General features: G+C 44.2%; 1 protein-coding gene and 1 long non-coding RNA gene across 3 annotated transcripts in view; one reads left to right on the top strand and one right to left on the bottom strand.

Moving 5' to 3' along the window:
• Window positions 1-12,413, bottom strand: part of CASP7 (caspase 7) — a 30,589-nt gene that overhangs the window by 8,718 nt on the left and 9,458 nt on the right. For both annotated transcript variants that reach the window (XM_057506356.1, XM_057506355.1), the window contains exon 3: window positions 263-399. In XM_057506356.1, the coding sequence (XP_057362339.1) occupies window positions 263-399 (137 nt within the window). The remainder of the gene's footprint in view (window positions 1-262; window positions 400-12,413) is intronic.
• LOC130684657 (uncharacterized) overlaps window positions 1-12,413 on the top strand; it is a 79,498-nt gene that overhangs the window by 63,194 nt on the left and 3,891 nt on the right. The window lies entirely within an intron of this gene.

Below are 12,413 nucleotides of genomic sequence, written 5' to 3'. Positions count from 1 at the left end.
TCAAGGCTAATCAAGAATCTCCTTGACTCTTAGCCACTTGGTGCAGGTCCCGCCCTGGCAATGCACCTGAAGGGCCCTGAGACCGACAGTTCCCAACTCCCTGCACCCCCTTCCCCTGGACACTCAAATACCACTTTCCACAGGCTGTCTGCCACCACAGATGACATGGTGTTTTCCCAATGAAAATCTGATACAAGTCTTAACACAAGATGAAGAGAATGGAAGCAAGCAGGAGAGGCTGGCCCATGCCCACCACACCTACCTGTTTCTTTGTTGAAGTTCTTGTTGTTTATTATGATGCATTTTCCCACCTTCTCAAAATTCATGTTATACTGATATGCAGGCTCTCGGTCACGGGTGGTCTTGACTGAGCTCCCTGAGTCATTTTTCTTTTTCTTACTGGGGAAATATAAAGCCAGTCAGGGGTTGTGGAAGATGTTTGGACAGTAATGGCTTCTTAATTTTACTACTAGCATGGAAGGGGTGCCCAAGAAGACTGCAATATCTGCGAAGAAAAGACCTGGGGTGGACAGATGGCTCTGTTTAATTATCACAGTTAAAAGGAACAGGATCTCCTGTTTAATTCCACTGCATGCTAGAGAAATGCAAATTAAAGCACAATATGATGCCAGCGCACACTCACCAGAATGGCTACAACGTGTCAGGGACCATGTCTAGCACCTGGAGTTAATCATACATTGCTAGTGGGAACCTACTTTGTACATCCATTGTGGAGAAGCGGCACAGTCTACTAAAACTGAGCTTAAACCTATCTGAGGACAGAGCAGTTCTGCTCCTGGGCATATATATCTCAAAAGACAGACCCATGTACGTGCACAGTTGGTACTGTTCATCAAGAGCCCCAAACAGGAAACGGTCCAAATGTCCATTTACAGCAGAATGGGTCAACTGCTGGATGTTCATATAATGAAATGCCATACGACAATGAGAATGAGCACCATGACAACACAAAGCCCTATAAATGAATCTCACAAAAAACTGAGAAAGAGTCCATTAAAAGAACCCATATGCAGAAAACTTAGATCTGATATATTAGAAGTCAGGAGGAGGTTTTCTCTATGGTGGGAGGGTTAGGGGCTGAAAGGAGCCTCAGGACTTTCTCAGATGCTGTTCATATTTTGTTCTTGATATGGGTGTTATCTACATGGGTGTGTCAGTTATTGAAAATTATGAAGTGTGTGCTCTTTTCTATGTGGAATTATGATTCAATGAACATTTATATTAAAAGCGGGAGAAAAGGAACAGTGGTTTAAAAGAGAAAGTATCCCCCTTCCAATATCCAGACACTGACCATCCAGCTTACCAAAAGTCTGGCATGTAGTTGCTGAGGCTGGAACATGGGGCCTCACTCGGAGGGAGGACAGAGAAAAAAAACATTACATGTAAGTGGACAGCAGCCTTGTTAGTCATTTACCTGAATGTAAGCTTCACGACAGAAGAGACTTTTTATGTGTTCTGAAAAATCCTGAATTCCCAATACCTAGAACAATGCTTGACACCTAAGTTGCTCAATGAATATTTTTTATAAACTACAGACCAATATTTCTTATGAACATGATGCAAAAATCCTTAACAAAATATTAGCAAGTCAAATCCAGCAATCTATAGATAAGGTTATACACCATGAGCAGGTGTTTTTGATCCCAGGAATATAAGGTTGGTTTAACATCCAAAAATCAGTCAATGTAAGCCAGCATATTAGTAGAATCAAGGGCAAAATCATATGATCAACTCAGTTGATGCAAAAAAAGCATTTGACAGACTCCAATGCCGTGTTAGGATAAAAATACAGCATAAACTAGGACTACAACAGAACTAACTCCACCTGAAAAGGGCACCTGTGAGACACTCACAACTAAGATCCTGTTTAGTAATGAAAGACTGAATGCCTTCCCCTAAGATCAGGAGCAAGTCACATAAATCTGTTCTTGCCACTTGTATTAGACATTGTACAAGAGGTTCTAGTCAGGGCAGCTGGGTTTTAGAAATGTGTTATATGAATGAACAAAATCAAGTTTTATCCCCTCGTTTTATGGATCTGGAAACTGAGGAGAACGGGAGGGTGGGGTTGTCCAAGGCCGCCCAAGTGGGGTGCTCACCTAGGCCTCAGACCTCCATGGCAGCTTCTAGAGCCCTGGGCCCCTGAGTGTTTGTGCGGATGACTTGTCTGCCATTCTCCAGTTGGAAGAGGTAAAAGGAAAGTGAAAATTAAGCTTGTTAACCTGACAAATGTGGGTCCAAGGGAATTTCACTCTGAATTTTCATTGAGTCTTATTTTTGGAGTTTTTCAGAGCATCTGGAGGGACATGGCCTTTCCTACTTGGTCCAGATTACAGATCAGCTCCGTACATTGAGTCTTCAGACTCCATATTGCTATTTTTCAACTTCATTTATTTTTCAGTTTTATCCTCCACTTTTATGAAGCCCAGTTTTTCCATGATATCAGGTCTTTTTTTTTCTTTTTTTCTCCTCTAGCCCAGCCCAGCCCAGCCCTCATCATACCATTTTTCAAAGAGAAAAATGTCCTGCCTCTGTTCTGCTCCCTTCTCTATCTCCTTCCTAGACTCTCCCTCCCTCTAGTTTCTCTCTGTTTCCGGGGATGACTGGGGCCAGGGAGTCTCTGCCCTTCAAAGCATCAACTTCCTCTTCTGCAAAGCAGAGCCTTGTGTGACTGTCACGAGAAGGGAGGGTCGGGGCAGCAGGTACTCCCATGGAGTCTTCTCACATTCCCAGGCCTCTCTAAAGCTCAGAGACAAATATCGGCAAGATGAGTTAGTTTCTGTACTGTACAGGGTCATGTCATGCAGAGAGGAGTAAGATTTACTTCCTGATTGCTCCCCAGTCAGTGATCCCTACTGATTAAGTGTCTTCTGTGCACATTCAAGTATCTGCCCACAGTCTTTCACATGCACACAAAATCTTCCTCAATTGATGCCTCTGAGCTTAAGTGGAGGGGGCATAAATCATACCCATTTTATAGGTAATACATTTGTCATTGCTTACTAAGGGCCAGGACCTTGTGGAAAATCTCACCTGCATTTTCTCATGGACTCTTGACAGGTCTTCAGCTAATTTCAGGCATTCAAAGACCCTAATAAGAGTAACATTAAGTTTGACAGGCTGGAGATCTTTGAGAGATAAAATGCTACTTCTATTTTCTGTACTATCAATTATTTTAAACAAGCTGTACAACAATATCCAAGTAATAAACAAGCTGTGATTTCTTTAAAAGCTGCCATTAACTCCTCCTCAATAACGGGCAAAACCAAACCAGCAAGCATCTTTTATGAGAAGACAGACTTGGAATTAAGTCACACAAAAAAGAAAAGGAAACCACTTCTATCAGAATAGAATTTGGAAAATTAACTGGTTTAAAAAAAAAAGGGAATGCAAAAGCAGAAAAAGAAAATACTTTCCATGATTACAAAAAGAATCTTAAATTGATGATGAAATGTGATTCTTACCCCTGGTAAGTATCTCAAAAGGGAGTTAATGACAATTTCTCCTACCTATCCTGCCCCTAAATTGAACTCTTATTTTTAAAAAATAACTGACTACTTCCTCTTTCTGGATTTGAGTCAGTCACTATTAATATTTGCTTCTAACCAAAATAGCTTTTTTTGTTAAACCCAGGTCTTCCCGGACATGCGTATTAAAGAGTGATTATCAATTCACTCCCATTGAATTCATCTTCCTAAGGGGCGCTAGCCTGGGGAAAACCCCATCTGCAGTTTAACTTTGAGGAAGCAAACCTCCATGATTAGTTTAAAGCTTTGCACTAGAGAGACAAATAAGAGGAAATGATTGTTGAGAAAGCATCAGTGAGAAAAAGCCAGGGGAAAAAAGTGGACTAAAGTCCAGTGCACAGTCCACAAGAACAAGAGTCCAAGAGATTAGAGTCTGCCTCCTAACAGTTGTGAGACTTTGGGGCACCTTCTTCTGGGGTGCACCTTTCTGGCACCTTCTTCGTATCTCCCTTTCAGCCCCACTGCCCCTTCCAGACTCTGGTGAGAGCCGGGCCATTACTTCCATTCTGCCAATTCTTGCTGCAAGGCTGCCACAGAGATACTAAACATGGCCTTACATTTAGGAACTGATTGCTGAGAGGCAACTCTATTAAGGTAGCCACCCATCGCTGATTCTGCGGGAACACAGGACAATCGTTTTGCTTGACTATTTCTGTTGTGTGTGACACCTGATACTATTTGCAAACACTTTTGAACTGACAAGTTTTTGTCCCGTTTTTTCCCTGCCGCTCTGATTTCCAATTCTTAATAGTAAGCCTCAGTTAAAAACCCTGGCTAGCTGACATATGTTTATTCAATTAGCCACTCACTCCCATAATGGCAAGCAGGACAGGTACAAATATCTGGCTCAGTCTCTACTTCCTGGCTGGCCCATTAAGAAGAGGGTGTTTCACCAAAATCACACAGGGTTGTAAGAAAGAATGAGGAAACTATGTCCATATGTGGGGTGATTTCCAGTAAGTGGTGTTAGTTTGGAACTAAACGGGCAGAACAATGGGAAGAGTTTGCCACCTTCTGGAAAAAAATGAAGGGAAAACATCATACCTTATTATATTTGCCTGTATTTACATAAAGAGACTCTTGAAGGATGATTTAATGGATAAATCCATGGGTCCCGGGGCTGGATTGCGTGGGTTTGATACAGTGCTCCACCACGCAGGCTGAGTAATCATGGGCAAGTTACTTAACCTCACTTGTATAGAATTTGGAAAATTAACGGGTTAAAAAAAAAAAAGGAATGCAAAAGCAGAAAAAGAAAGTACTTTCCATGAACAAAATTACAGGATCCACCTCAGAGCATGTAAATTAGTTAAGATTCACAAGGCACAAGAACGGTCTGTGGCACATGGAAGTGGTAAATAAATGTTATTATTATTACTAATGTTATTCATTTATGGCATTAAAATTGGTTACCTGTGTAGGGAGCTAGGAGCCGGGCAGCAGGAAGGAGGGATTTTGACTATCTTCTTTAGACACGTGAATATGTGAATAAGTTAATTATTCAAAAGATTAAGATAAAAATTATTATTTAATAGTTAAAAATCACTTCTGCAAATGGATTTCAGATCTGGCCCATTGTGAAATTACTAGATTCATGCTTCTTGAGCTAAATGTTGAAAGGGCTCCCGAGACACACACCCCCCGCTTTTGTTTTTCACTGTGACTTTTACCTCTCTCCCCAGCCTTTTCAACTTGCTCCTCTATGTGTCAATAGTAAGAAAACAATAATAAATACCCTTATAATAATTACTATGTTTTGCATCCTCATCGCTTTATATGTGTATTATCTCATGTGACCTTTACAACTCTGTAAGGCATTAACCTCATTTCATAGAAAAAGGTTACATTAGCTTGGCCAAGATCACAAAGGCAGACGAGACAGAGCCCGGGTTTATTCTGAGGTCGGACACAGAGTCCCCTGTGCCGCATTTCTTACCTCCGTTAAACTTCAGATTCCTGTGCCTTGCCCTAGACCTAGAGAATCCGGTCTCGGTGTTTCCCTGGAGATGCTCACCCCCTCTGAAGTCTGAGGGCCGCAGCACTAGCTTGCCTGGCCACTGCCTGGGTCCTCTTGGCTCCCACCTTTCCTTGCTGTCTCTACTCTCGTTTCAAGCCCCTTGGCTGCGTCCATAACCCGGGGCAGCAGAGGTCCCGCCTGGCCACTCCTACTCCCACCAGCTTCCCCTAACCTATCAAACCAAACCTCACTCTCCATGTGGGTGCAGAACTATAGAATCCTTGGTTCTTGGCCAGAAGGTTGAAAAGATGTGCCTTGTGAAGCATGGCCTTGTAGAAGGCACCCCTTGGCCAGTGAGGGTATATTTAGGGTCACATGTGAGACGGCCAACTCTGTAAAAACCTGCAAGGTCCCCTAGGGGTGACAGTCAAGCTCAACATTAAGCTGAAGTTACTTTAACAACACAACTAAACTGTCCCCAGGAAATGCCATCCGCATGCTCCTCGTTTACACATTTGGTAAGTCCCCAGCACACCCTTGGTGGGGCAGTAACTCACTACCAGGGCAGGTAAGCTTTGTGATCCCAGTGGTAGCAGCTCCCAAAGAGTGACTGTCTGTTTGGAAACAATTCAGAGCCAAGCAGATCATCAGATGAACAACTGCTGTTGGACAGAAGCAAGAGCCTCCAGGGCTCCAAATAAATTGTGCTAATTAATTAGCCAACTGCAGAATGATGGCAGGAGTCCACAGCTCAGCGTGGGAGGCGCTTCCGGGGTGGGGCTTGGGGAGGGAATAGGAAGGGTAATAAGAAGCTTTCAAGGATCCAGGTTAAAAACTTCTTCAGCTGTTGATCAGCCCCCAGAGATAAGATTTTTTTTAAAGCAGCTGTTCTTGTCCCAGCTTCCAATGACCTTTCTGTAGAAGATGCTGGAACATATGACACAAGACTCCTACAGGGCGTGCACTCTAAGCTTCTTTCAAATCAAATCAATGGACACCAACCTTTCTCCTGAATCTGACAAATGGCATAAATATCCCCTAAGTCACCAGGGACAAGTACCAGTGATATTTGAATAGGTTTTTATGCTTTACAAAGTGTATTATTCTGCAAAGTACCAACAAGAGCCATGGAAAGACACAGCAAATAGAAGCTGGCCATGGTATTTTTAAGCCAGATTCTATCACCTGCCCATTCTACCCCACCCTCCTCCTTTCTCCTCCCTTTGCTAATTCTTCTCTGATAAACCCACACTTTGTCTTGACCTTTTTTTTCATGCTGAAGACTTTGGCCAAGATTAATATGCTGAGAAGAAACACAGGATTCTTGGAACCTGCTGTTAAGTGCAAGGCTCATGATAAACTAGACTAGTGAATTAAAAGTTTCAAATCCTCTTAAAAGCTCATGTGTTTCACAACTGGCAGCCGATTTTAAAAAATAAGTCTGGCCGTGAAATCACTGTGCTTGGGGTGAGGCAACCAAGATGGTAACAAAGTGCAATAGCCTGGTGCAGTGACTGGGTGAGTGAGTTTAAGTGTGCACTAAAATGCAATGGACAGTTAATTTACAGGAGCAGGTTAGCCACGAGGCTTCCTAACAATCCTTACTGTTTCTTGGTGCTGCATTTCTTCACTAATATGAGCAAGTACCATTATCTTCATTTCCCAGATGCATTCAGATGAGCTCAAATCTCTGCTAGGAACACAGAAAAGGCCAGCATTGATTATCAGGAAGGAACTAGATAACCCTAACTTTGCAGGTAGACAACCATTTTTTGGAACCTCAAATTTCACAGTGCAAGGCCAACTCAGTCATTTCAACAAAGTCAAGAGGCAAAAAATCACAACCAAGCTCTGATGGTTACTTATATGAAAAGACTTCCTTGAAGAGCCTATAGCAACTCACACCAGAAAACATTATATGATAATTATACTCTTTCTACCTTAACAAGAAGTGAAAAAACCTCTGGAAGTACAAGATGAATTTTACAATCCACTCTGGTGCCCTGGAGTGGATAAATACAGGTTTTATTCTCTTACAGATCCCCCAGGCTTCTCCAAACACAAATTATACCTTTCTAAATTTGGAAAGGAATATATAAGCATGCAAACCCACTATTATTTATTTTCTGAAGCATCTCCATGAATAGGATTCCCAGTAGCTTTGTCTGTTTGCAGACATTCATCAGCATGAAAGTAAACACACCACCGGGCACACATTTCCCCAGGGCTGTTTCATTTGGAACCAGAGCTCTGGTTTTCATAGCTGCTTTGTCTAAATATTTTTGGGCTGATTCAATGCATGGTTTCAACATTTCAACAGAGGGCATCCCCAGCAGTCCTGACATACCAAGGTACAGAGCAAGACAGAGAGGAGAGGATAGGGTGAAGGCAGATACCTTGCATCTCCATCCAAAAGCAGCCCCCTTTGCATCAGAAACAGGTTCTGCCCTGTAACAACGGGCAGCGGGTTCCCTTCTTCTCTGTAATAATAAAAACTCAACATGCTCAGCTCAGCAGGGAACAGAAGACTGGCACAGCCCGCCTGGCCCTGAAGGCTGTGACTGAATCAGCAGTGAACTGCAACGCTGGAGTTTTCCACAGCACCATTCATTCTGGGGCTGGGAAAGTCACACTGACCTCCCCCTTCTCTGCTGACCAGCAGAAATTCTCAGGCTCCACATTGCTGCAGCCCCCACCCCCCAGCTCCCCGGGGACAGCTCCCTAGAGAAAAGGTGACTTTCTAGGAGCACAGGGTTCAAAAAGAAAAAAACAAAAAACCCAAACCCCCCCACAAATTTCCACAAAGGTGCATCCAGTAGCACCATGTTTGAGAGTGAAAAGCTGGAAACAATAGTGGAATGGCTAAGCAAGAGACTGAGTATCACTAGAATAAAATACTACACAGCTATTTAAATAATGAGCATGCAGCTGCAGGCAACCCACCCAAGTGTCAAAACTACGAAAGGTGGCAAAACAGCACACACAGGAATTGAGAAATACATAAAATTATTGTAAGTAAATGAAGAAAAATAGGAAGTGAGTTTGTGATGAAATCAAAGAATTCGACTTTATTAGGTTATTTTTTTCTTCAGGAGGGTGCTCAAGGCAGTAATGCAAGTAATAAAAGACCTTAGAGTCATACCAAATACCTTGATTTTCAGATGAGGCATATAACTTTTTCAACGGCCTTGAAATAATGTGGATGGTGCAGGAGTTACTACACTTCTCCATCCCACCCATCCCTTCGCAATGAGGAAAATGTGAACACATAAAACCCAAGGCGCCTATTAAGCAAATGGCTCAGCAATGCTTTTCTCAATCTCCTGGTTCAAGGTCACAGCCAATGAAAGTGTGAAGTCCATGAAGGGGTGTGACACCCTCTGCTGCCCTGGGCAAAGCTCCTCGTCATTGGCCATCCTCAGGTCTGTCAGCAAAAGAGGAAACTGGCTCTGGACATTCTTCTCTGAAACTCAGTTTGCGAAAACATGCTTACACTGGAAAACGAAGTTGGATTAAAATAGGCTCAGGAGAGGAAGATTCCCCTCTCAAGCTTAGCCATCCTCCCATTGCCCTCTTTCCTCTGAAGAAAGGAACAGAGAGGCCTCTGACGATGAAAACTGACAAAAAACTTCAAAAAGATCAACCAGGAGAAATGAAGGATTGAATTCTTTTTAAATAGCCTAAAACTGTTTAAAAAGTAGAAGATACAATGATGTCTGTATCTTGGCCAGAGGCTCCCGAATTGAGAACAGCTGACATGCCTCAGTCGCATTCTCACGCCACCACTTCACTGCTCCTCTTCACTTCCAGCTGAGCGGTGTACAAACTCACCGTAACAGACGCATGCAGGCCAGAAAGCCATCAGCCCTGGTGAGCTCGGGGTCTGAACACGCAAGGCCAGGCTGCACATTTCTCACCTGTGGCCCCTTGTTCCCCTGAGAAGCAACAGGCCTTTTCATATTACTTCTCTATTACTACACTTAATTCCGTACTAAGTGTTCTAAAATTTCTTTTACTATGAAAACCCGATCATTCACCTCCCTTCCTCCCTTTTTCTTTTAACCTGACAGCTTATTTTTTCTTCTCTAGAAGAACAATAACTGAAAATAATTGGAGGCATTCTGTACAGGCAGAAGCCATGGCTTCGAAGGGTCTAGACCTTGTGAATATGTGTGAGAGGGTGGCTCGCCTCTCCTGAAATGTCCACTCGGCCCTCTTTATCAGAAAGCCCACTGCTAGTCCTGTTGGAACACCATCCATAGCCCATCCTTCAGCTGAAGTGAAGCAGAAAGGGAGCAGTTTCAATGAAGAACTAAATCTTGGAAGAAGAAAAAAACTGCCCTGCTGGTAGATTAATGTGCTTGCACAGCTTGATGCCACTGCAGTGGGTGACACTGATGAAAGGTGGGGAGCCCTGGACCCCAACACAGACCTAGGTCTTGGTCCTGGTTCTGCTGGGTGACCAGGGGTACAGCACTCTGCTGTCTCTCTGATCTTAATTTTCCTTGATCATTATAGAAGGAAATAGGGTAAGTTACGTTTTAAGGAGTCTTCCAGTTTTAACATTAGCATCCTATGATTTCTTCCTCATCAGGGATGCAGTCTGATTTCTTCCTTGTCAGGCAGTTCAGCAAGCGGACAGTTACTTTACTTAATTCTCATAAACAATCCAGTGGACAGGTATTCATATCCCTATAATGCAGATGAGGAAACTGAGGTTCAAGGACTTGCTATCATCCCTCAACGAGGGAGTGGGAGGCAGGACCAGGGTCTGTCCAACTCTACCACAGTGCCATTTTAAGGGGTATCATCACCTTTCTAAATACAGCATTCTATCTTTATTACTCTTCATATATCCATTTCAGAGACAGGCATTCAATATCCTGAAGTCTGAATTCAAAGTCTTCCTTTATGGGAAAGTAAACTCCGTCGGTATGTTGTAAAGTTCCTTTTATTTTAGGGGGCCCAGACCTGGCCTCTTTCAGTCAACGGCTGTGACTGAGCAGCTTCCTCCCCTTAGTCTGGAACATACTCTTGGGCATGAGTTAAGGTCTACTTTCTTTCTTCTTTTCTCCAGTTGCAAAGCATTGCTCCTTCTAAAAGCCCCCTGCACGAATGAAAAGGCAGGACACCTGCATCTTTCTCTCTTATAATTACACAAACGCATTTTTAGAAGGACCTGTTTACACGTATCATTTACTGTTGGAGAAACTTAAGTGGAGGTAGAGAAGAGAGAAGATTTATAACCAAGTGGGATTTACGAAACAAAGTGTAGGACACAGAGATGATCTGAGACAGAGGAAGCAGCTCATGTGATCTGAGCCAGCACCTCACAAGTGGGGAGTTCGTCCAGTTTTGAAAATGAGCCTTTTCTCCTGCTCTCTTCCCTGGGGAGCTGCAAGGATAAACAAACCCCTGTGCGGGGACACACAGGGCTCCACCAAGGCCCCAGGGAAATGTGAGAGTGTGTGGAGTGTTTGCTAATTTTTATTTCCTTTAATACTGATCTTGAGCAGAGCTCAGAAGGGAGCCTATGATTTCACAGCTGAAGTTTTCCTGGGAAGGACGTCTTCCAGGCTGCGCAGGGCTTGAACTTATTTCTACAATGGCCTGCAGTGGTGCCCCCAGGACCAAACTCACCCTGTCGGCGGGGTCCCGCCCACTTTGCCAGAGCCGGGGCTGCATGGCTGGGCCTGACCATGATTCCCTCTGTGGCCCTGGGCCTAGCAGGCAGGCTCTTCCAGTCCCCTGGCAACTCCACTTCCAACCCCTCTGCCCCCAGCCTTCCCTTCGCCTCCCAGCCTCCCAGAGCTCCCAGCACAGTTCAGCAGTTGGCTTTGGTGTCCTTAGGTATTTTCTGTAGCTGTGCCTAGACATTCAATAAGAACCTGAGTTGATATCCAAGGCAGGGACCATATTGTGACCTTGAATGGCAGGTAAGCTGTGCTGGGTGCTAGGGTTACCTTGATATCAAGAGGGATCCCTCTTCAAGTTCACAGACGACACTAGGCCTTGTTCCAAAACTATAGCTTGTAATGGATGTAGACTGTGCTATCTTTATTCCTTCTAAATCATGTTCTTTAAAAAGTCCAAACAATTAACTAATTTTAAATATCTCAAATATTTTTTCCCTCGTGGTCTTCTCTGTTTTTCAAGTGCTCACCAATAATCAGAAAATGAGAAAACACTTTAATACATTTTGAGGGTTTTTAAGAAAAATAAAAATCAGTCTGGATTACTCGGGGCTCAATGTAACGGAAATAAACGAGGCTGTCCTGCCATCTAGTGGCAGTGAGACAAAAGCGCCCAACAACCCAGGGCTTGGAACTACCTAGGGTCAGAGTCCCAGCCAGGCTTGCGGGAGAGGAGGGGTGGGCTGCTCTTTCCGTTTCCCAGAATCCTTGGGGTCTCCAGGGGCAGGTGGGTGTCCTAATTGTAGGCGCTACTGCCCCCTGCACTACTATACCTGATGGCAGTTCTGACACCTCGGAGAAGGGAGCTGGGGGTGGGTCGGGATGGGGAAGATGCCTGCCATCAGCGGAGGGGAGCGCCCAGGGGAGCTGCCAATGCACCCACACATCTGACCTGTGGGATACTTAGCACCCCGCACATGGCACGGGGGACCACACGAGGGTCTGCCATCTCCCCACACTCCACGATTTGCAGGAAACAACCCACCTCTCAGGCCATATTCAGTGACCCAATCAGTTAGATGTTAAAAGAATAACAATCCCATTAGAATCCTTAAGGCATGGGGGTGACAGCGGAGGGTGTAGCTGGGCCAGGTGTGCCAACGGACACCTGCTCCTTGGTCAGGCCACGCTGCTCTGAATCGCACTGAGAGTCTCATCCCACTACATTCAAGGTCCCTGACACCACTGAACTTCTCACAAGATCTCACAAGACCA

This window comes from Manis pentadactyla, chromosome 8 (assembly GCF_030020395.1).
Source record: "Manis pentadactyla isolate mManPen7 chromosome 8, mManPen7.hap1, whole genome shotgun sequence".
In the NCBI taxonomy this organism is placed as follows: domain Eukaryota; kingdom Metazoa; phylum Chordata; class Mammalia; order Pholidota; family Manidae; genus Manis; species Manis pentadactyla.
This window is presented reverse-complemented; position numbering and strand designations above follow the sequence as displayed.